This window comes from Drosophila santomea, chromosome 2R (genome assembly GCF_016746245.2).
Source record: "Drosophila santomea strain STO CAGO 1482 chromosome 2R, Prin_Dsan_1.1, whole genome shotgun sequence".
Classification (NCBI taxonomy): Eukaryota; Metazoa; Arthropoda; class Insecta; order Diptera; family Drosophilidae; genus Drosophila; species Drosophila santomea.
Genome location: NC_053017.2, coordinates 21,567,429 through 21,590,061, shown reverse-complemented (window position 1 = coordinate 21,590,061; position 22,633 = coordinate 21,567,429). Strand labels below are relative to the sequence as shown.

Sequence of the window (22,633 nt, the reverse complement as noted above, 5' to 3'; positions counted from 1 at the left end):
TCGTTTAGTTTCGTTGTGAACCGAAAAAGAGCAGGAGCTGGAATGCCTCGTTGCCGGAATGCTTGCCATTCAAATTCAAATTGTTAAATGGCAAAACTAATGCCGCTCGAAGCCAGCTGGAAATTTTTGACATGCCTTTTACATTTCCAACAAGGATCTCCGGCGACCCCCTGACTTTCCGTTCGCGGGAAACTTGGGAAACTTGCAGCTAGGAGCTTGGAACTAGGAGCTAGGACCTAGGACCTAGGAGCAAGGAGCTTGGGTGTTCCGAAGACGAGGAGCAGGAGGACATGCTGGCAGCATGTTGGCAGCTCGGCCGTCAGTCTGTCATATTCGTGAGTCTTATAAAATGTAGTTACATTCTGTATATTCTATATATGTATTGTATTCCTAACTGGGTTCCATCATGCTCGCCTTTGTTTTGTGTCGCCCGTACTTCGTTATTTTGTTTTTCCTCGCTGTGGCAACATATTTCACTGCATAATTTCCCGGCTGATGTGACTGTTGCCCCCCCCCCCCCATCCCCCAACCCCCAACCGCCATCCCCCATCCCCCTTGCAACGCATGCAAATGACAACAGCAACATCACAAGCGGCAAAAACAGGCAGCACTAAAAAAGTTGACAAGGGGCAAGCCGCAACAAACGTCTAACTGACAGTCGTCGCTGGGCTGCTATCTATGTGCAAAATATGCTCAAGGCATATCGAATGTTAGCAAAAAGGATATCGGTTTTGGTTTTGTTTCGTCACCTGAATTCGAAAGTCAAATATTGTGTTTGTATTCTCCAACTGCTTCTTATGAATCAGTTCAATAAACATTACTTATGCTCGTGAATGTGCGATTTGTTTCTGATTTAACTGAGCTAGTAACTCTCGCATCCTGCCACCCTACAGCTTACAGCTTACAGGGTACTCTGTAGTCGCGTTTCGCTAGGAACCTGCCGCCTGGCAACCATTTTTTCTGCTCCAAGCTTGGCTTGTTATCATTTTTTAATAACATTGTTGCGCACAGCGGTGAAATTTGCATAAAACACACAGCGGGCGACTGGCGACGGGACAGCAAGTGGCCGAGGAAATCGGATTCGGGGATTGGGAACAGGGAACAGGGAAGTGGCAAATAGGAGATGGGAAATGGGACATCGGACAACATGTGGTATGAGTAATTTCTGGCTTAAGCACAAGACAACGACACGAGCGTGCTTTTGTGATTGTGCCAGTGTGTGTGCTTGTGTGTGAGCGGGAATGATGCGATGGAATAAAACAATTTTCATACAAATTCCGTGCATTTGCATAAATTTCATGCACTCCGGACGTGGCGATGTCGTCATTTTCATTTTCATCTACTTAGCGCTGAGCGATGCAACCGCCGGGGGCGGACGCAGCGCAGGTGGGCGTGGCTGATGAAGGCATCGGGGCACGACACTTAAAAATACGAGAGATATGGAAAAGTGGATGTGAGGAGGAGGAGGAGGTACCTCCCCATTCACACGCCTGTAAAAGTTAGCGGCACAACTTTTTGTCGCTCGGCAATAATCATAAAATTTCACTGCATATGAAACAAAAAACCATAAAAGCGGTACCAAAAAGGGAGCACAAGAAACGTGATTGCAGCATAAAAGCGTCATTTACATGCCGTTGTCGTTGTCGTTGTCGCTGCACTTGCATCACTCGTCCTGCCACCGTGCCAGCCAGATGTCCTGGAGTCCTGCCATCCTGCCATCGCAGGACCATCCTGGTCCATTTGCGCATGCGTCGCAAACTTTTCCGTTTGCCATTTGCCGCCTCAATAGTTCGCAGTACCCAGTTACCAGTTACCAGTTACCAATTCCCCGCCCCACGGCTTTATTGAGGTTTTGTTTAAGCTTTTAGCGTAGTTTCCACAGTTTTCGGGGGCAGGAGTACCAGCAGCCAGGGGCTACAGCCACAGCTATAGCTATTGCTGAAGCTTTAGCTACCCATTCCATTCCATTTGGCCAAAAAAAGTTTTTTCGGTTCTGTGTTTGGCCGGCAGCATTTTTGCAATTAGGCAACTGTTCTATACGAGAGTACATTTCTTTTTTACTTCTCTTTTAGTTTGCCAAATGCAATGGAACTTTTCATTTTCGGCCACAGTTGCAGAGTTTTCATGGCTAGCAGCATACACACACACAGAAATTCACATTCACGCAGAGGGACAGAAATTGGTGCGTAATTGAGACCGAATGTAAGGCCATAACAGCCTTTGAGCTGCTTTTTTATTTGCAGCATTTTCGAAGTGGAATATTTATTAAATTATGAGTGGAAACTCGCATACGCAAAAATTATTTAATTGGATATGGTATGGTATTTTTTCTACGGCCATACCAGACGAATATTTCATTTGATAGTCCGGCAAACGGGATGGATTTTTGGATTTCTTATTTAAATGGAAATTAGCATGTCTGGTGCAAAAGGGTCTCTCGACAAATTTGCTTTTCATATAGGCTCCGAAAAGTGTGCTGCACTTTAATATATTCTGTTTCCCCCGGAGAAGGTAGATATAACTCAGTTGAATTCTTTCCCAAGAGCTTCTCTGCATACTCCATTAATACTCCTTTAAGTTTGAAGTGACTGTATCTCCGTTATCAAGCCATCCCTAGTCCCATCTCCACCTGCAGTTTGGCATCGGCAAATAGTATCTGACCCCTTGATCTATTTGCTTGTTGAACTTGTGCTCGGCACTTCATTCCATTTAACGCCAAGCAAGCGGAAGGCTCATCAATATGATGGTCGGGTCGCATTATCAAACGTATTTATTTGGCAAACAGCAGGAATAGCATAAGCATGAGCACGGGCATAAAGATAAACCAGGAGGCTCTTATCGGCCGAGATGAAAGCAAGAAAAATGGCAACAAATGGCCAAGGAATGCCCAAGGAATGGCCAAGGACACACACGAACACGAAACTTGAGCCGGATATTCGGATATTTGGCTATTGGGGGCAAGAAGAGGGGAAGGCTCTGCGGATACAAAAATATTGCACACGTTGACAGCTTAACGTACATAATTAATGTGACAATCTAACGGAATGCGTGTGTGTGCGGACATTAATATATGGGCATTGGGCCAGATAAACATGTTGCCGAAATGATCAGACCGAGTGGCACCCGGTGGTCCACACAGATGACGAGGCATACATTAATTACAGGCCCACAACCCAAACCCAAAGCCAAAACCAAACCGTTTTCGCCTGCTGGCCAAGTTGACTGCTCGGCAAAGCTGCGAACTCATTAAAGGAGCAGGCAACGGGGCGTATGCGTGACGCGTGCTAAATAAATTGAGAGACAAACAACAAACATTAAAAGTTTTTATTGCCCAAATGCGTTCTCAGCAGAAATATAAATGCGCACATCCGCATACGAGGCGGATCGCCGGCATCCTCGCCAACAAAAAGCATTAAATTACTTTATAATCCGTTTATAGCTCTGCCCGGAAGTGGTCCAGACTCAGACTCAGCAAGCAAACAAACAAACAAACAAACGAACAAACAAGCTAGCAAACAGACAAACTGGCAAACACTCACGACCCGCCTCCTGGGAGGGCAGCTTAACAGCATAATCAAATCAAAGATTACGTTGAAACATTGAAATTACGTCTAGAGCCGAAAGCACTCATACTCGTAGTCATAGGCACTACCACACACACGCCGCACTCGGACACGTACACACACAGTCGCACAGTCGCACAGTCACACGGTCACACGTTCACCCACCGCCTCTTCTTCTTTCGCGTCCTTGTTGGCAGAAATTAAATGCTTTTGCCCTGCTCTACCAACTTTTTAATACTCACAGTGGGGGAATCCGGTACATTGCCACCTGAATATTCACACCCCATCATCTTGTGGCACTACTAATGCTACGTAGCTTCAAATCAAACCACAAAAGGTAGCAAGTTTAGATTCAAAGGCGACAATAATCATAATTAACACGCAGAAATGCCTCCGTGGTACCCATTCCACTCGAGTCTCGGGTATTCCCCTGCCGCCAACGAACAACGAAGAACTCACAGCCTAACGTGGGGCACCCCACAAACAATTACAAACATAAAGCGTGGGGCTCTACAACTTTGACCCTGGGAAACGTAAACAGCAAGAACTACGGAACTGTGGACCACAAACAAAAAAAAGAACGGTAATAACTGTGCTTCATTCATGCACACAAGGTGATTCGTGTGTCTGCGCACTCTCTCCCCCTCTCTCTTTCTCGCGCTCTCTCCCGCTCTCTGCCTCGCTCGGCTCAAAGGCTCTCGTGCGAGCTGCAACGTCCTGCGGCTCTCTCTTTCGAAAAGCTGGCAACCCTGCAGAGCGCACATTTGCGAGCCAGAAGCCACGGCTTTTATCAGTTGGCTCGCTGACTTTGTCCTGTGAACTTCGACGCGCTGGCAGGTCCTGCGAAGTTTCCGCACTTGCTTTGCTGGTGTGGGTGCGACGTGTTTTGTGAGTGCGCGTGTGTGTGTGTCTGTGAGAGGGCGCCAACTTTTCGGTGAGACTTTGGCCACCAGTAAACAACAACACGGCAGAGAAACATTGACAAAAAAACCAAGAAAGGCGGAAAGGACGAAGGACACAGCCTGCGGTCAGGGAAGCCGCAATCAAAAATTGTAAACAAACACTGGAAATCGAGCAAAATCAACAAGGGAAGACGACGCCGCCCTGTAGGCAACGATTCCGCTGCTAGCCAACATGGAAATGGACGTCAATCGCCCGACCGGCCGCCATGGCAACCTAATGACCATATCCGCCCGCTGCTCCAACAACAATGCAACCGGAGCCGGTGCTGGAGTTGGAGCTGGAGTTGGAGCAGCCGGAAGTGAGGCACCGCCCAGCGGCTGCTGCGGCATCTTGGGCCGCCTCCTCTGCGTGAGTCGCCACAAGGCAACGCAATCGGTGGCCGGCAGCGATCCCTTCTCCCAGCTGCAGCTGCAGCGCAAGGGAGTCGCCACACCTGCTGCCGTTCCCGGACAGCGACGCCGCAGGACGCCGCAGGAAATCTACTTCGAGAGTCGCGGCAAGTCCTGCAAGAAGCTGCTGAAATTCAATGGCAATTCCAACAAGGTGAGTGGCGGAGTGCAAAGAAGAAATGGTGATTCGGCGAATGGCGCATGAAATCCTTGCTAGCGAAGCTGCTGCATTCAGTGGCTCCAATTGACTTGAAGTGGCATACTCAGAGCACACTCTAGCATTGATTTTGGCATGCTCCTAGTTTGAAAGTATTTGATTTGAAAGGGGGGAAAGATGAACCAGAAAGGGTTAGGGAGCAGCTTGCATCTTCATTTGAAGATTCTTGAGCGAAGGAATAAGAGGATAATTAATTTCCAGTTTGACCCAGTGCAGCTGAAATGTCTTAGGAAGCCGGCTCCTTTTGTGGCACAGTGGAACACCTTGAGGGAGTCCCAGTGCTTATCGCATAATGGAACAATCCCCTTCTCGAGCGCATTGCAAACAATCCTAAAAGTGCATAAATTTTACAGTCTCCTGGCTACATTGTCATCCATTGCGAGGCGAAGACCCCAAAGCCGAAGTCCTGGCGCCAAAGTGCCACGAGCCATGAGCCACTCAACCGTAAGGTAGCCAATACCCAGGAGTCCTCCCCCTTCCCCCTTCCCCTTTCCCCAACAACTATACACGCGTGTGTGTGTGTGTGTGTGGGGCCTTTGTTATAAATTTTGGAAAATTTGTAGCAAAAGCTGCGGAGTGAAGTTCGCTCGATTGCCCCCGGTTTGTTTGCTTTGGCCTAGGTAAAATGGAAAATATAATGCGATGGGTTGGGTTTGGGTTGCGTTGAGTTGAGTTGGGAAAATAGGGCCAGGAAACACACACACACACCACACACACGGAATGCTTATGCCACTTTGCATATAAATCATTCAGCATTGTGGTCAGGGCGCAATGCGCTTATGAAATATTTCGTTTGTTTAATGCGCCAAAAGACAACATTCCACTCCGCACAGTGCCACACACAGTGGCTCTGAAGTTTGCCCACTTTCGTTCGATATCCCCAAATTCCCACTAATTAAAAACGTGCAAAAGAAAAGCCAATCAAACAGGTCGATGCACAACAATGGCTGCGTGCTCCTTCTATTCCGAAAACCCCAGAAAAAGAGATGTTCAATTATGGCACTGCACTGTGAGAAATAACTACCCAATGATAACTTCCCAATGGTACTTAACGCTTGGTGGTTCCTGTGAATGGTTACTCTTGAAGTTCATTGGCGACCACTTGAAGCAGTAGATCGCGGAGTCTCTTGTTTCACTATCAGCAGCTTCTAATTGTGCCACCCGAATTTTGTTTCTCTGCACTGGATGTGTCTGCATCAAATGCACATTTCGCACACACACTTACAGTCACAGTCACACTCACTCGCCCCGCAATCTGCTGGGCATCACGCACTGGAGCGCAAGCAACAGGATGAATTTGTTAAACAACACGAACACGAAGGATCTGCAAGAGCTCGAGGATTGGGCTGGGCTGCGGAGTGAAAAAGTGAAAAATGAAAAACCCATTCGCCCTATCAAGTGACATCATCAATTTCAGTCTATTTTGCACACAGTCGACTTGTGGCCCTGGTTGTCCGGTGGTCCGGTCTTTTGGTCGTCCTGCTCGTCCTAGTAGTCCTGCTCGTCCTGGCAGTGCAACAATGCCAAAGGACATTAACACCAATCCGTTGACAACGAGTGCAGAGGAACGATGGAGACATAGACGCTCTCGAGCCCGCTCCTGTAAAATTCAATTCGAAAAGCTTTACTCGGTCATTGAATCAAGCGCTTTGAGCCGCAGGAACAGGACAAGGAGAAGGAGCAGGAGCAGGATCCTTTGATGAACAATCTGATTACCCCCAGTTTCGTACTCAAAGGGTAGTTTACACATCGTCCCCCATCGATTTTATAATGAAGCAATAGCAACAGCAATAGCAATAGCAATGGCTTAGGTAAAACAAAAACTGTTTGTACACAGGATAAGGATAAATGGTATCCATTTGCAACCACCCAAAAAACGGAAATCAACCCCCAGATGGATGTACATATTCCTACGGCTACGGGTAATGTTGCAAGTGAAATCTGTCGGGTGGAGTTTACCCTCTTAACCAAATGCGATAATGCTGTAAGACATATTTACATTAACAGCAGAGCTCAAAGTGGGTACGAAGTGGGACTCTGAGGAGTCAGGGAATACCGCAGCATATGCGAATTGAAAGTGAATCCATGGAGTCAAGTCTCGATCGAGTAATATGGCCCATTTGCCTCATTATTTGAGCGCCGACAATGGCTAATGCAAAATCCTTTACTCTTTAAACTGCCCATTTAGTTTTAATGAGCCTTTCTTCATGCCGTGTAATTAGCTTGCCGAGCGCACAAAGGCCAATGCAATCAAGGACTCAACGAACTCGCCCAGCGAAAGAGTATTATGAAAAAATGAACGTCCTCATCGGGCGAGGCGGAAGTGACTAGCCGCTGGCCCTCCCTTTTCAGCCCACTTGCCACCCCCTCTGAATGTCCTTGTAAGCTGCTGACTGTCTGCGAGCATCGTTATGTCCTGGCTCGAGTGTGAGTGTGTGAGAGTGTGTGTGTGTGCGCTTGCATATGCATATAAAAGGAAGAAAATGCCATCAACATTGCAACGTTGTAATTGCCAACAGGCAATGAAGAGCCACAGCCCGAAAGCTGAAGGCGGAAGGGGCGTGGCGTGGCGGGGAAAGCGCAGCAAACTGCCAACTGCCACATGTCCTGCCAGCTCAGCTCCAACTGAAAAAAGGACTCGCCGCCTGGTCGCTCACTCGCTACGAGGGTCACTCGTAAAATGTTCAATTAGGGAAAGATTTCATCATTTAATGTAAACAGGATTTCCGGCCAAAGAGAAAGCTTACCTACTTGTTTGGGGCCAGTTGATATGTTGGTACTTTGATTTCCTACATCCAAACAGGCATTTAAAGATAGTTATATTTGAAATTACATATGTATATGGGTCGTGAATTTTGGAAGCACTCTCCTCGCAGGACATGTGCGTTGCCCGACTGGGCTGTGCGACACTTTTAGCACACGGCTAATGTGTTTTGGCTGGCGTTGCTGCTGCATTTTCCATGATGAGGCAGGCAGGATGCAGGCTGCAGGCTGCAGGATTCAGGAGGCAGAATGCTGAATTCATGGGCTTTGCGGTCCACTCCAAACTGCACTGTCCGTCTGGCTGACTGATGAGCTGGCCGGCTGAGTGTCGCCTCTGGTTTTGCTGTTTGCTGGTTGCTGATTTGGCCAACTGACTGTATCCCATTTCCAACTATTCATTATAATCAGGCCTGATTACGCCCGCCCAAAAGTTAAGCAGGCCAAGTCAATTTGGGAGTGTATTTATTTAACTGGCGTCGGAAGCCGGAAAGTTGAATGCGGACTGTTGGGTGTTGGGTGCTGTGTGTTGGGTGTGTATAAAATAAAAAGTCATAAAACTGAGCTGAACCGTTGATCCAAGTAGTTGAAACACAGACCTTTTTTTTTGTGCCGAGCAGATGAAGCGGTTCGGCTGCCTTTATTTGGCTAAAGGGAGTTTTTCTTCCCTTCAGTTCCCCTCAGTTCCCTTTCCTTCACAAGCTCCTCTTTTTCGTTGGCGATGACGATGACAAGGGTGCTTTGCCGCCTCACTGACTAAATAAAATTGGAATTTATTATCATGATTTGTAGCAAGAAGCGGCCAAGAGACAGCGGCAAAATGGCGGGCATAAAAAGCACAGCAGCCATCCACAGAAGCCATGCCATCCCATTGCTCCTCATCAGTTCCGAGATCCGAGATCCCCGACCCCGACCCCGACACCGAAACCCAACTCCCAGCTGCCTGACTCATCCTCGAATCCTGAGTCCTGAGTCCTGCTGAATCCCGAACGCCTAACCCAAAGTCATAGACTTAGATAAGTAAGCGGGGCACTCTTAAATTTATATTCCCCGGCAAAGATTTAAATCGCTCTGGTCAAAGTTGAAGGCAACGCCTACTACTATCGGGGCGGAGGCTGTTGGAGAAGGGGGCGTGACAGCCGCAGAAGGCTTAACTGTGCAGTTCCTTGCTGGTTTATTAGGGTTTTCCCTCCAGCTGCTAAGGCGATTTGCTGCCACCCGCATTCAAGCTGATGCAGCTGGCCACGGGCCGTATGCGCGATTTTGCTGACTGCTTTCTCGGCTCCTTTGTGGTAAGTGCTGGGTGGAATGGATGGAGGAATAGCAAGTGGCAAGTGGCCAGGGAAACTGGCGGCTTACAGCTATCAATGAGCCACTGAGTGGCAGGTTTTCTAATTGCGGCGACTGCAACATGGCCAACAGGATTTATGGGCCTAGGCCGACTTTAGACTTTAAGTTTAAGCCAAAGTAAGTTGATTGTTGTTAAATGTTAAAGCACTCGAATAAGATTGTCATACAAACTTAGCAAGTCCAACAGCTCCTATTACCAAATTAAAATTCTTCAGCCGTTCCAAAACCCCAACTCGTAGAAAAGCCCTGGCTTACGCTTGCAGTTGAAGCTGGCCAAATATCTTGGCCATTATTGTTAAGCTTCCCGGGGGAAGCTTACCTGCCCAGTATTTCTTGTTTAAGCCACAGTCTGCTGTCACTCTGCAGTTTCGGCTCCCAACTACAAGTGGGAAATGGAAGGTGGGAAATGGGAAAACTCGTAGCTACATATTTTTGTGGCTGTCAATGTTTTCGCTGGAATTTTCCATCTCCATGGCGTATTCAAAGTGGGACCGGTGGGATAAGCCTAAGTTGAAGTGGAAAACGCTGCGAAGGAATGTGTTAGTGCAGCCCACGCAATTTCATTTCACCTGTCAGCTCAATGTTGCAAAATAAAGGTATAAGTAAAAATGAAAATATAAATAAAAGTAAAAATAAAAACACAGCCACGTACTTGCTTACTTCTATATACACACAAGCCAAAATGTTCGCTTTTTACATTTTTTGGAGCTAAGCTGCCGTCTCTCTTCTGCTGTTCTGCCGTGACAAATTGCGTTAATGCCAAGTTAAGCTGCTGGGGAGGATGGAGCACCTGGTTGGGGGAGGGGGGGTTTGGGGCTAAGAGACTCGTCGACCATTTCACCTTCACCTCGATGGCTTTCTTCTGTGACTCAGCTCAGCTGCTCCTTGCAGTTAATTATTGCTGCATCCATCTAGCACGTCTGTCTGTCCATCTGTCTGCCTGTCTGTCTTACCTTTACCCCAATCCCAATCCCAATCCCCCCCAGCTTAGCCTAAGTGCTGAACTATAAGAGACACTCAAATTCAAGGGAATTTCGGACCATTTCGGAATTTCCTGTGCCACTATTTCCCCACTTGGCACACAGCTGCCGCTTGATTAGCCCCGAAAAAACAATTCCTGCCATGTGCCACATGTGCTGTCAACAATATTTTGGCTCTCCACCCACAAGGGCGAAGGAGGAGCATTAAAAAGACATTTGAGCCAAAAATTAAATGAATTTCTCCTTTTGGCAGAGGCCAACGTGGAGAAAGCAGTCCACCTCCCAACTTGCCTGCGCATCAATTTAATTCAATTTATTATCTTCGCTCGAGCGAGCATGTTAGGGCTAATTCAATGAGGAAGACAACGAAATAGCTGGAAATTCCATGTCCTCCGGAGAGTGTCGTCCTTAAAGTGTCTTGAAAACAGGGAAGAGGGGTGTTTTGAGGTGAATTTTGAGGCAGTCACTGGCAGAACCTCCAGGAATCCTGCGAAATCCTTCGAGGCACGCGAAAGGCTCGGTTGGGATGCGCGATATTTGATGGATGGCTTGGCATCGGTGATATGCTAACGTGCTGGCAGCCAAACAGAATGTGAGTGCCAGCCAAGGACGGCAGGACACCCAGACACCAGGACGTCCGCAGGACGAGGCCTGCCTTTGATGTCGAGCACTCACATCGCAATAGCAATCGCACAATGGGACAACTGGGTCGCACACAATGGGATTGGGATTGGGAATGGGAATGGGAACGAGCATTTAGTCTGGCGGCGAACAATGATAGGGGCTTTCAAGGCTGTGATTGGAAATTGTTTGCACTTTCCGTGAATTGGGTGGGTGGCACTGGGCCACCTTTCTATTGAACTCCTGCGCGAATTTCCAACTGCTTGGCGCAACAAACATGCCTTTGAATTCAAAGTTATCAATCTTGAAAGAGTAATTCCATGTGAGAATGGCAAAAATGGCAAGTAACAATAAATTATGAAGTCCATCCATTTTGAGCACAGAAACAGATGATGGTAGCCCTGTTGATTCGCATTCAAAATAGGTTGTATACCAAGCCATCTTTATCATTGATATACTCGCTGTTGCAGGCCGTCATGATGTAGCCATTAAAATGTGTTATTAAATTTTTTATTTATTTACTTGCACCATAAAGATGGCGCATAAAATCCAAAATGACGCATTTGATATACTATCGCCCGTTGTGCCACTGCCGAAACGGAAATTCTAGCCGTGTAATGGGTTAATGCCCGGAGCCGAAAGACAATATCTCGGTCTTTAAAGCAGTCTCGAATAAAATGCTATTTTATGTCGCCATGCCGAGGAAATGAAGCACGAATGGCTAGGAGTGCGGGTAAGGTTGCCCAGTTTTATGTGCCGCCATATAAATTCGGTTGGCTGGCACTGAGAATGGCACTGGCACTGAGAATGGGACTGGGACTGGGAGTCCTTCGATGCGAGTACTTGAGGCTCCGCATTACGTTTATGGCTGCCTAAATTAAACACAAGAAGCCAGCCAAAGACGCCGAGGAAACCAAAGTGGCAACGGCCCAAAGGATCCTGAGCAGCCAGCGGAGCCAAAGGAGCCAGAGGAGCCGAGCAAAAGGAGACGAGAGCAGGGGAAATTGCTACAAGTTGCTTTATTTTATGCGCATATTTGCGCATATTACTCATACGCCCGGCTGGCATACATCTTCATTTAAGGCAAACGTCTTTAGCCCCGAGGAGCAGCTACTCCTCCTCATCCTCCTCCTCCCTCGCAGCAGGCCTGGTCGTATACTTTTATTTTATTAAATTTTCATTTCATTTCGTCTCTCAGACATTGCCATACATTACACGTCCAACATGTTGCATGCCCCGGCTGAAGCACTGAAATTTTGGAAATTCGTGAGCATTTGCCGCCGCTTTAAGATGATTTCCATGGACTGGGAATGGGGATGGGTGTGGAGTTCCCAACAGGGGCTGTCGCTCATTAAAAATAACTGAAAGAAGCATTTCCTCGCTGATTCGTTGATTGCCAATGAAAAGCGCAGATGTGGGAGATTTATAAGCTGGTCCGAGGGGTGGGCCTCGACCTGATTTATGGGCCTCCGTCTGAATGGCAAAGTGAATACACGGCGGGGCCCACCGTTTTGTGTCCACAGGGATATCGGGCTCAAAGCTGTTTCCGTTACGTTCCGTTTCTGTTTGCCCGTGGGGAAGGTCGTGACCCGACCCCCGACCCACCAGTCACCCAACCTCCCAGTTTCGCAGCTTCCCGTTCGCCCTGGGCCATTGAGCACCACACAAATGGGTTATTGATGAGCTATTCTGCGCGGTGACTTGGCTCGGTGGCAAAGTTTAGAGCCCAGTCTGTGAATTGAGGCGTGACCGGGACCTCTGCCCCTAATGAGACAATCCGAGGCCGAAACATTCGGGGCACAGGACTTTAAGCCGCCACTCCTGACTCGCATTAACCGGGTAACAGGACTTGGGCAAACTTCCGCCAGCTGTGAGCCGTGGTATCACGCCCAGGACACGTCTCTCCAGCCAAATTGCAGGAGTGCAGCAGTGCAGTAGTGCAAGGATTTGCCGGATTCGATGCCATTTTTGGTATCTGCTGTGGCGCATAACTTTGCAAGTCTGCAATTGCCTGGCAGCTGGGAAGGCGGCAGCTCAAATTTCATTAGTGCTCAACTTTAAATTGTGGCACATGCGTGACTGTCGCTCGTATCCTTCCCCAGGACATGAGTCCCATCACCATCCCCATGCCCATCCCCATCCCCATCGTTGTCTCCGCTGATGTCGCACTTGTCACATAAATGTGCTTAATCTTTTACACCGGCGAACGCAGAATCCCGGGTTCCACAGAGATGACAGTGTGTGCTTCGCTTCGGAAAATGGTGGAAAATCTCGCAGCCTGAAGACTTGGAAAATGAGAAACTCGGAAACTTTTGCAATGACAAAATGCTGTAACATTTATGAAAATTAAATTTAATGGGAATTTGCCGAGGTACGGCATTGATTTCGATCAAAAAGTTTCAGGGCATTCCTTGAAAAAATTGTTAGCTTTAAAGTTGGGAAACGGGGAATAAATGTTATGAAGTAAAGAGAAATGGCTTATAATGGGTTTCAAATGAAATTAAAATGCCATTAGATGCGCAAAATTAAATCAAAAATATTTTAATTTGCATTTTGGAGGCAACTTGATTAGAGCTTCATGTTAATGAAATAAGAATTTGGCTTTCAAGGCCGAAAAGTATTAAATTCCATTGTAGCCGCTGCTGCCGCAGTAATCCCCTAATAAACGACGGCATTTACATGGCTGAACTAAAAGCAATATCTATATTTCCGCTCGCATTAACCCCACAATCCAGAGTACAGAATCCAGGACTCAGGATCCTGGCACTGCCAATAGTTGCTGCTCCGCATCCTTCCGCAAAGTTTGCCGGCATTTATCGCCCATGGTGCAGCGACTGTAGGATTGCAAGTGGATTCCCATCCAGCCCCGAGCTGCCATTTCCCACTTTCCACTTCCCGCATCCCGCATCCCGCGTCCTGCATCCTGCATCCCACTTGCCATTTCCATGTAGCCGGGACTTGTCTAACATATCAAATTTGTAGCCACGCATATCCTTGTGCGACTCAACATGTCAACTAGCGCTGCGAGGATAAAGGACGAAGGATGGAGGAAACTTTCAACAGCCACTGCCTGGTGTAGCTTGGCAAAGAACTTTAATTTGTGCATTACTTGCGACGCCGCAAGGACTCGCGAGCGAAACTTTGTCATATAGAAGTTTACACCAAGTTGCGGCTGGCGGGGATGCGGGGATGCGGGGCTGGGGGCTGCCCTCTTTAAGCTGCTCGTAATACAACTCATTAAATTTAGAAAATACTGGCGGGCAAAGTTTCGCTGTGGGCCCATCCGTTGACATCTACATTCAGCCATAAACTTGGCCAACATGGCCAAGATGGGCAGCAAGATGGTGGGCCAAGTCGCCGTCTTGGCCATCCGGGCAGCCAGCGGCGATTCCTAACCCGGAAATTGAAGTTCACCCTTGCAGTTTAATTGCAACGGATGTTGGCGTGTAAATTATTTTGTCTGCCTGCCACACCACCAGCAGCAGCTATTCCATTTCTGTGCTAATGAGCAACTTATTAAAACTTTCGCCAGCCTCCGAGCAGCCAGGACCTCCTTGTCGAAGGACAAAGGATGCCGATGCGAATGCGGATAGTGGAGCGCGTGAGGCGCATAATGAAACACAAACAGGAAATATCCGATACAATTGGCACTGGCAATCGAAGACAAAGCCAGCAGATAAGTTTTACAATCAGCCAAAAACTCATTTACGCTCTCGAAAGGCGGCGAAATGAATCGAGGAAAACTCCAATTTCCCTCAAACTCGTAAACTCAGTGGAATGCCTTTCTGCACACGTAAGAATGACGTAGAGAACTCGAGGCGAAGTTTGCACAAAGCTCACTTTTCACCGGATGAAACAAAGGCTCTGCTTTCAGGGTGGAATGGAAAAAATCTGTGATATTGTGTAGTATTAAGCTATAGCTTAGAATGTTCCACATTTACCTTACCTTCACCTCTAATGATTATATTAGTAGATGTTGTTGCAGTCACAATATTCTACAAGAATGGAAAGCATGGTAACTACGTAACTAGTTTAATCTTCCAGAAAGCTCCTTACTCCATCTTGGCGGAAAACTTGCTCCACCCTGTCTCATCAGAAGTGTTCATAAAATCCTCGAAGGACCTTCGAGTGGAGTTGCGTGCAGGCATGGATGAGTAAGCCACATGGATGGGATGGCATGGCTATAAGGAGCTCGATGGGCCGGGGGCTCCTCAAGTGCTTAGACAATCGTGTTGAAGCTTTGATTTTCGAGCTTATGCTGGATTTGGAGGCACATCGGCAGGGTGCTTATGAGGGCGGGTAATTAAGTTGAAGTGCCCAGAGATATACACTCGTACCCCCACGCACACACAGACCATTTGCCTAAGTAATGCCCGACGAACCGACTGACTGACTGACTGACTGACTAACTGAGAAACTGAGAAACTGACTGAGTGACTGACTGACTGGCAAAAGTGTTGAAATGTCTGCGGCAGCACTTAATTAATTAATGTCGAGCTAAGCGAACGGGCGAGCGAAATGAGAAAAGTTTCTGTGCTCAGGACTCGGAACTCAGGAATCGGGGATCTAGGGGTTCCGGGGGTTCCAGGGGTTCCAAGGGTTCCAGGGACTCCAGGGATGCCAGGGACCCCAAAGGATCCTGCAAACTTGGCAGCTATTTGCTGAGTTGCAGCCGTTCAATATTTGTCACCGAACTCATTAAGCAAATTAATAGACAAAGTTGCCAATTGGCGACAATGGAGCTCGCCTTCGCAGGCTGCGCGTTCGGGTATTGCCGTTTGCCATTTGCCATTTGGCATTTTATTTACCGAACCGAAGCTGAGAAGCCAACTGGGAATGGGAATGGGAATAGGGTCGCCGTGGACTTGTGGTGGCAATAAAGTGGCGCGCCATAAAAACCCAAAGTCAACAAACGATTCCAGCGGAGAGTCGCAGAAATCGATTACGGACGCCTCAAGGAGGAGTTCCCTGCTTCTGCGACTGTGAATGTGAATGTGAATGGGCATCGACGACCCAGTGCTGGCCACGTTTTCGATTTCGCCACTCGGCATTCGCCACCTGATGCCAGTTGTCCTGGACCACCTCCCCAGTGCTCGCAGTGCTCCTAGTGCCCCACATCCACATCCACGTCCACACCCAGTTCCCATTTATCTGCGCTCCTCTGCGAAATTGCCAACGTTGCAGCTCAAAAGCGGAAGTGATTTTCCAGCGTGTACGTGTCTGCTCTCCCCTGTGTGTATGTGTGTGTGTGTGTGACTGTGAGTGTGTGCGTGTCCCTATAAATAGTTGTGGGTCTGGTGCTGGCAGTCCCTTTGGAGTAGGGATATTAGGGTATACCATTACCAGTTAATCAAATAAAATAAAGTACATAACTAGAAAATAGGGATCATTATAAAATATTAAAGATTAATATATATTAGAAGATATACAGCAAGTTCGAGGTAAAGCTAAAAGAGCACATGTAGTTCATAGCACATTTTTCTTTCGTTTATATTTAGGGTATGTCCGCACTTCCAATCTCGGTGGGCATTAGTGACTTCTGGGCCACCACTGGTGCATCCTGCTGCATAAACCCCACAGCCAATATGTGTGCTCAGTGCCGAGGAGGAAGGGGGTGGTGGGGTGAGGGGGGACAAGGACGCGGATGGCAGTGAAGGATTTTATGACCCTTGATAGTGGCAAGCGATTTGTTGCGTGCATCGGTGGCTGCCGTTGCATTTTCAATTTGGCAGCGCGCACTTTTGGCGTCTTTGAATAATGCAATGCAATGGCAGTCGTGGTGGAAGAGGGGGTGGGGAGGGGAGAGGGGGGAGGCGGAGGAAGGCAACCAATCAGTGGGGTATCTGTCGTCACTAAGCTCATTTTGGCAGCTTATTAGGCAGTCGTAGCCAGAGCTACAGTTCCATTTTCCCCGCTTTTATAATTTCCAAACACGAGCGCGCAATTTCTGCGAAGCCAATCGCGTCATGTGGGGCAAGTTGACAAATATGCAGCACGTGCTCTGGCTCGCCACAAGGGCAGTTTGTGGACCGGATTGATGTGCCATCTATGTGCCATTTATGCAGCCAGAAACCCAGAAAGCCAGCAAACCAGATAGCCAGACATCAGCTTGGTTTTTCCGCGGAAAATGTGATTTTCGGTGTCCCATTACGGGCAATAGCGTGAAAAATATGCTTCTAATTGCGCAAAAGAAATGGCAAACGAGGTTGGAATTTTAGACAGAAAGATGACATAATTATCTAGGGAAAATGGAAAGTAAAAAAATAGCTATAATCTCTGTAAACTTTCCAAATGCTCAATTATCATTTAATAAGATGCACAAGTCGACTTCCATTAAAGAGCTTTTGGAGTTGTGGAAATACTTTGCAGACACTCTGCGCGTTTATAAGTTAAATGCCTTTTCATCAGTATCAGGGAAAATCGTTCAATACTCATTAATTTTAAAGGCGATTTCCCATTTCCATTTCCAGCTTAATGTGCCGTAGCCGGGCTTTTCACCTCCATTGGAGGCATCTCCATATTCAAACACTCAATCGCATCGATCGGCCTCATTGTTTTCGGTCAGCCGGAGTCGAACGTAAATAAAACGTAAGCGGATGCATTTTTAAGTGCCCTGCGATGCATTCATTTAAAACAATTCACCTGGCGAAGCGCAGTTGCGAATCCAGGCATATGCGAATCTATATTTTAAAGTCAAAATGCAGAACAAAGGCGTGGAAAATCAGGGAAAACCAGGGAAAACCTGGGAAGAATTCAGAGCCCCCGGGGCGAAACTGCCGCTGCAGCCACTTCAATTTCAAAAGCATCAGCTCCTGCTGGTGGCTGCCTCCTGGTTATGTTTCCAGGCTCCTGCGGTGGCCACTGGCCGCTTTCCCACTGGCTTTTCACTTTGGCTCCAGATTTTCCCGCTCCACTCCGTTCCATTTGGCTCCCCTTTTCAATTTGCTGGAGTTTTCTTTGCAGCTCGCCAGCGCAGGAGCCTTTAAGCCAAGTTCAATGTTTGATTAGCCCTTCGGAGCAGCGTGCTTCCTGTTTGCCGGACGCTTATTAAGCATACGCCTCGTTGTGCGCAAACATTTGAAATGTCTGGCATTTAGCGACTGCGAAATGTATTAATTATGAACGAGCAGCGTGCATTGACCGCAGCAGCCGCATTCAAAATGGGCAAATGAAAATGAAGCCACGCGCAGGACAGTCATTTTGGCAAATGATAAACTAGCTGACGAATTTCATTTAGGGCTTCTGTTGGCCAACTGCGGTTTCCGTGGCAGTGACATGAATGTCAATTTAATGCGAAATTGCAGCTTGGCCAGCATTGCAGCACAGGGGACACTGCCTAAGAACAACAGGTGAATGGGTGGGCAAGTGAATTATGAAATCAGATTATATGCTCTGGCTGTTTGGCTGTCCTGTGTGGTGGTGTAAAATTCAGCAGCATAAAAGCGTCAAAAGCAATTCCATGTCGATTTTATGCCAATTTAATTCGACCAAATTAAACGAAAGCCTGTTTGGCAATAATTGCCCACTTAATGATAAACACTCGCAGTGGACTTGATTAAGGTGCAGTTTCATGGCAACCGAATCCGATTCCAAATCCCGGCTAAACAATCTGCACGATTTTAATTACGATTTTCAATTAAAGTGCGACACAGAAAACCAATTTGCAATTGGCTCCGATGGTCTGCAAGAGCTACACGGAGAAAAAAGCCTAATTAAAGAGTTTCTAGTTTCTAAGATATACAAAAATGCTTTCAACTGAAACTCTAGTATAACATGCCCCATCTGAATCTGAGAACTCGTTGTGTATTATTAACTTACTATTTAGACCACATAATTTGCCGCAGTGCACTCATGTTTCATCATCTCCGCCTCCTTTCAGATACTGCTGTATCCCGAGGAGGGCTGGGCGCGGACCGCCTCGTCCAGTTACTGGACCATCACGCCCTGCTTCTGGCAGCCCAATCGCTGCCGCATCGTCGAGTGCTCCGGAACCCAGCGGCGCGCGACGAAGGCCCGGATGCTGCCGCTGGAGCAGCAGGGATCCCTGCTGATTGCCGGACACTTTCGCCGGACGACGGCGGCGGGCGGAGGAGCTGCATCGCCGGCGGGGGGCGGAGCAGCGGGCAACGGGTCGGTGGCTGCCACGCCCACGCCCGCTATACCTGCCGATGCAATCCGGACGGGGTCAGCGGGCTGTGACAAGTCGCCGCCCGCGTGGAACGACGAGTTCAAGCTGTATCTGACGTCGAACATCTCGATGGAGGACTACAACATGGGCTACTGCCTCACCGGATTCGTGGAGCGCCGCTGCCAGGTGACCAACACCTTCCAGATGACTCACTTCGCGGTCATCAAGCGCCAGTGGCCACCATCGCCGTCCAACCTGGCCAACTCCTAAGGCCCCCGCATCCCACTTTTGTAATTGTGATCCGACCTTTTGTTCCGCATTGGAAACGAAATGAAATTAATTAGGGGGCTGTGGCTGTTCTTACTTTTGGAGCATTTTCTGAGTTCCTGACAGTTAACAATTAATAAATACTTTAATATTTCCCTGAATTCAACATGCCAAAAACTGTTGCATACTTTAAGGCGCTGTGTGGCAACGTACATTTAAATATTTTTGAGAAAGGCAAAAGAAATTAAGATCAGACACAGTCCTTTAAAGCAAGTAGCACTTAAGTTTTAAGCATATAAGTAGAGCCAAAATGTTTGTTGTGCAATCCCGAATGAAAATCAAAAGAAAAGTTCGCCAGGTCTTTAGAAAATGTAACATAAATTGCCGAGGCCACTAGATCATAAGGCTTAGAAAACTAATGGCGGAGGGGAATCCCTAAGGACGTACTGCATTTGACGTAGTTTAGCGACATTTTCTGCATGTTTAGTGCGTAAATTGTAATTTTAACTAAATGTGCAACAGAAATGCGGAAAAAAAGGAAACTAGGAAACAAAAAAACTTTACGTGTGCTTTCAGTGTTGTGTAATATGAAAAACGGAAACAAACCGGAAAAAATAAGCGAAAAAACCAAATACTAGTAACTGTTAAATGCTAAATGAAACTAAACCGCTTTGCCAGCTGACACACACACACACCAGCACGTACTAACACCAACACACAGGCACCCACTTACACACTCGCACACTTAAGCCGGGACGGCTACTTAATGCTTCAAAAAGTGCAACAAATTGAAACTTGTGCTTGTCGAAGCATGTGATTGTGAGTGCTCACTGTAAGCTGCTACAGTATACACACATACAAGTATTTACGAGGCTGCATGTGTGTGTGTGGGAGCTGGTACTCTTTTCCACTACATACGAATATGTACTTTAACGGCCATGTTTGCGAAACCTATTGCCTTTAAGCTTTAAAATATAAGCACAACTCAACTGTATTGCAGGCAAGCAAGTCAACAGCTTCGAGCGATGGCCATTGGCACTGAACAGCAGTTTGCCGACAGGCGGGCATTAAAGTTAATTATTTAACGAGCTGTTTAAGGCAAACAAACATGATTTTATGCCTCTTAAGCCGATTTCCTGTTTCCGGCACATTGCATGGTCACATTGCAGCCCAAGCGTGCTTCTCTAGGAGGCTTGGTCACACTGCGATTCATATTTTCGCTCTTTTGTAGCGAAAGCGAAGTAAACTTGTTTAACAAGTGCTAGAAACTGCTGATTAGTGTCACTGGCCCCTTAGCCGACTCTACGCTAATCTAAGGAACTAAGCCCCTAAAAATCTCTATCTTTCTCTCTCACTAACTCCACCCACTGACCCACTCGTGCTACGGCTCTATCCCTCTTATTCACTCACTTTGAGCATGATACGCAACGTATATCAACAATTCGTCCAATGATTGGAGTCTTCTGGCGCCACAAATTGCCACGTGTCAAGTTGGCAAGGCCGGAGCTCCAATTGCCAAAAACCCTAAGTGTTAAAAAACAATGAAACCAAACGTAAAGGAAACCAAAGCTAAGTCAAAACTCAACGTAGGCTAAGGATAGTTTAAAAATCCATATTTACAAGCTAGAATATGAATCTATATATATATTATATATATATCTATATATTTGTGTGTAGGCTGAACCTTTTTGCGTATTTATCTGTGTATTTGTATAACTGTATTGCGATTACATATACAATAACATTTTTGCCGTAGTTCGCATAGCTCGCTTTTAGGCGCTTTTACACGCAAGCGATTAAGGCCGAAAACTCTAAACTCCCTTTTTTGCTTCAGTCGTCAGTTTGCAGATGTCCCTGCCACTTTGCCCCACAACTTATTGATATTGATATTTAAGTATCAGGTACCTGCCACAATCGACACGAAAACCAAACCAAACAAACAGAAAAACTCGAATATACATAACTATTTATTGAGCGATTACGATTACGTCTGTGCAAACATTTGTGTCCATTTTAATTAGAGAGAATACAAAGATGTCCAGATGTCAGAAAAATCAAGGTATTTTTTAGAGATCACTCTGTCCCAAAATAAAACCCGCAAATCGATGTCGTACACCCGAGTTGTATAAATGTTTATTAGGGATTCTTGCTCTCTGTGTGTAGCAAATATTTCCGCGCCTATGCTTAAAAATCAGACACAGAAAACAGACACGAGTTGTTCGGCTTAAAGCTGAACAGCACTTGCAACACTTGCAACACTTGAAAACAAATCGAACAAAACACGCATGAGCTTTTTTGTAGTTCTATTTAAACACTTTAAATAGCAAACAAGTCAACAAATAAATCTATTTTCCGTGCTGCCGAGCACTGGGAATAAATTAATGTTAAGCTTCTATCGAAATAAGCGATGTAAGCGAGCATAATTAGTCTAATCGAGAGATAAGGTAAATCGCTAGAAAAAAAAGGAAAACAAAAAAAATGGCAGAAAAAAGGAAGTAAAAAATCAAATCAAATCAGATGGAAATGCAAATGAAAATATAAATCGAAATCGAAATCAAACACGCCGATGTTAATGCAACTGCATAAATCAAAAGGGAATAAAGCCTCGGCAAATGCAATTTGAGCTGGCAGTGGATTCGTGTAATGAAAATAAATACCCCAAAGGTATGTAGAATGCAGTTGAACATGAGAAATCAAAACATTGCAAATAAAAAAGGAAAGCAGACGAAAGCTGTTTCTCTGGGCTTACGATGGGTTAAATCAGAGTATCAAAGTATCAATTCAAATCCCGATACCCTTTCCCTGGTGGGTGGTTCAGCTTGGGGGCACAGAGTATTAAATATCCAGAAAGATGTCTTTAAGAAACTGGTAACAAAAATGACATGGTCCAGCGTAATCAAAATTGATTTACGAGGTAATGAATATTGTAGAATATTTTAGCCCGCAGCCTGCACTCTCCATTCATTACAAGCGTATGCTACAATGGCTCCAGATGCCCAAGTGAATATTCAATCATTTAACCTGCCACCCAGCACTCCTGGCCATTTTACGGCGAATCAAAGCAGATCTAACCCCTGAAGTGCGCCAAGCCATTAACTTTTGTCAGTTTGCGAGACACACGCGGCGGCCAAGGACGAAGGACGCAGGATGGCAGGATGCAGGATGAAGGACGAGTGGACACTTGAGCACAGCTGGAAATGCACCTGCAACTGCCGCTCACCTGTGCACCTGTTCCCGCTGCGCCGGCGGCATAAATCCCGCCCTTCGCTTCAGCTTTCAACAGAGATGTAAGCCAAGTTAATTGCTTTTTGTTGCCTTTTTCCAGCTCACTTTTGCCACGCTGGCGTTCCTGCTGCTGTTTCTGTTTCTGCTGCCGTTTCTGTTTCTGTTGCCTC

At 46.8% G+C, this 22,633-nt stretch overlaps 1 protein-coding gene across 1 annotated transcript; it reads left to right on the top strand.

The window, feature by feature from the left end:
- Positions 1-4,372: 4,372 nt before the first annotated feature.
- On the top strand, positions 4,373-21,948 carry LOC120446575. Its single transcript, XM_039627596.1, has 2 exons — positions 4,373-5,069; positions 18,723-21,948. The coding sequence occupies exons 1-2, from the start codon at positions 4,698-4,700 to the stop codon at positions 19,239-19,241; spliced, it is 891 nt and encodes a 296-aa protein (XP_039483530.1). The 5' UTR covers positions 4,373-4,697; the 3' UTR covers positions 19,242-21,948.
- Positions 21,949-22,633: the final 685 nt, after the last annotated feature.

What these genes read in the sequence shown, in the direction of transcription:
- LOC120446575 (XM_039627596.1), top strand. Translation starts at nt 4,698, where the DNA reads ATGGAAATGGACGTCAATCGCCCGACCGGCCGCCATGGCAACCTAATG. An exon ending in TCAATGGCAATTCCAACAAG is followed by an intron (nt 5,070 to 18,722) that starts GTGAGTGGCGGA and finishes GCCTCCTTTCAG; the next exon opens with ATACTGCTGTATCCCGAGGA.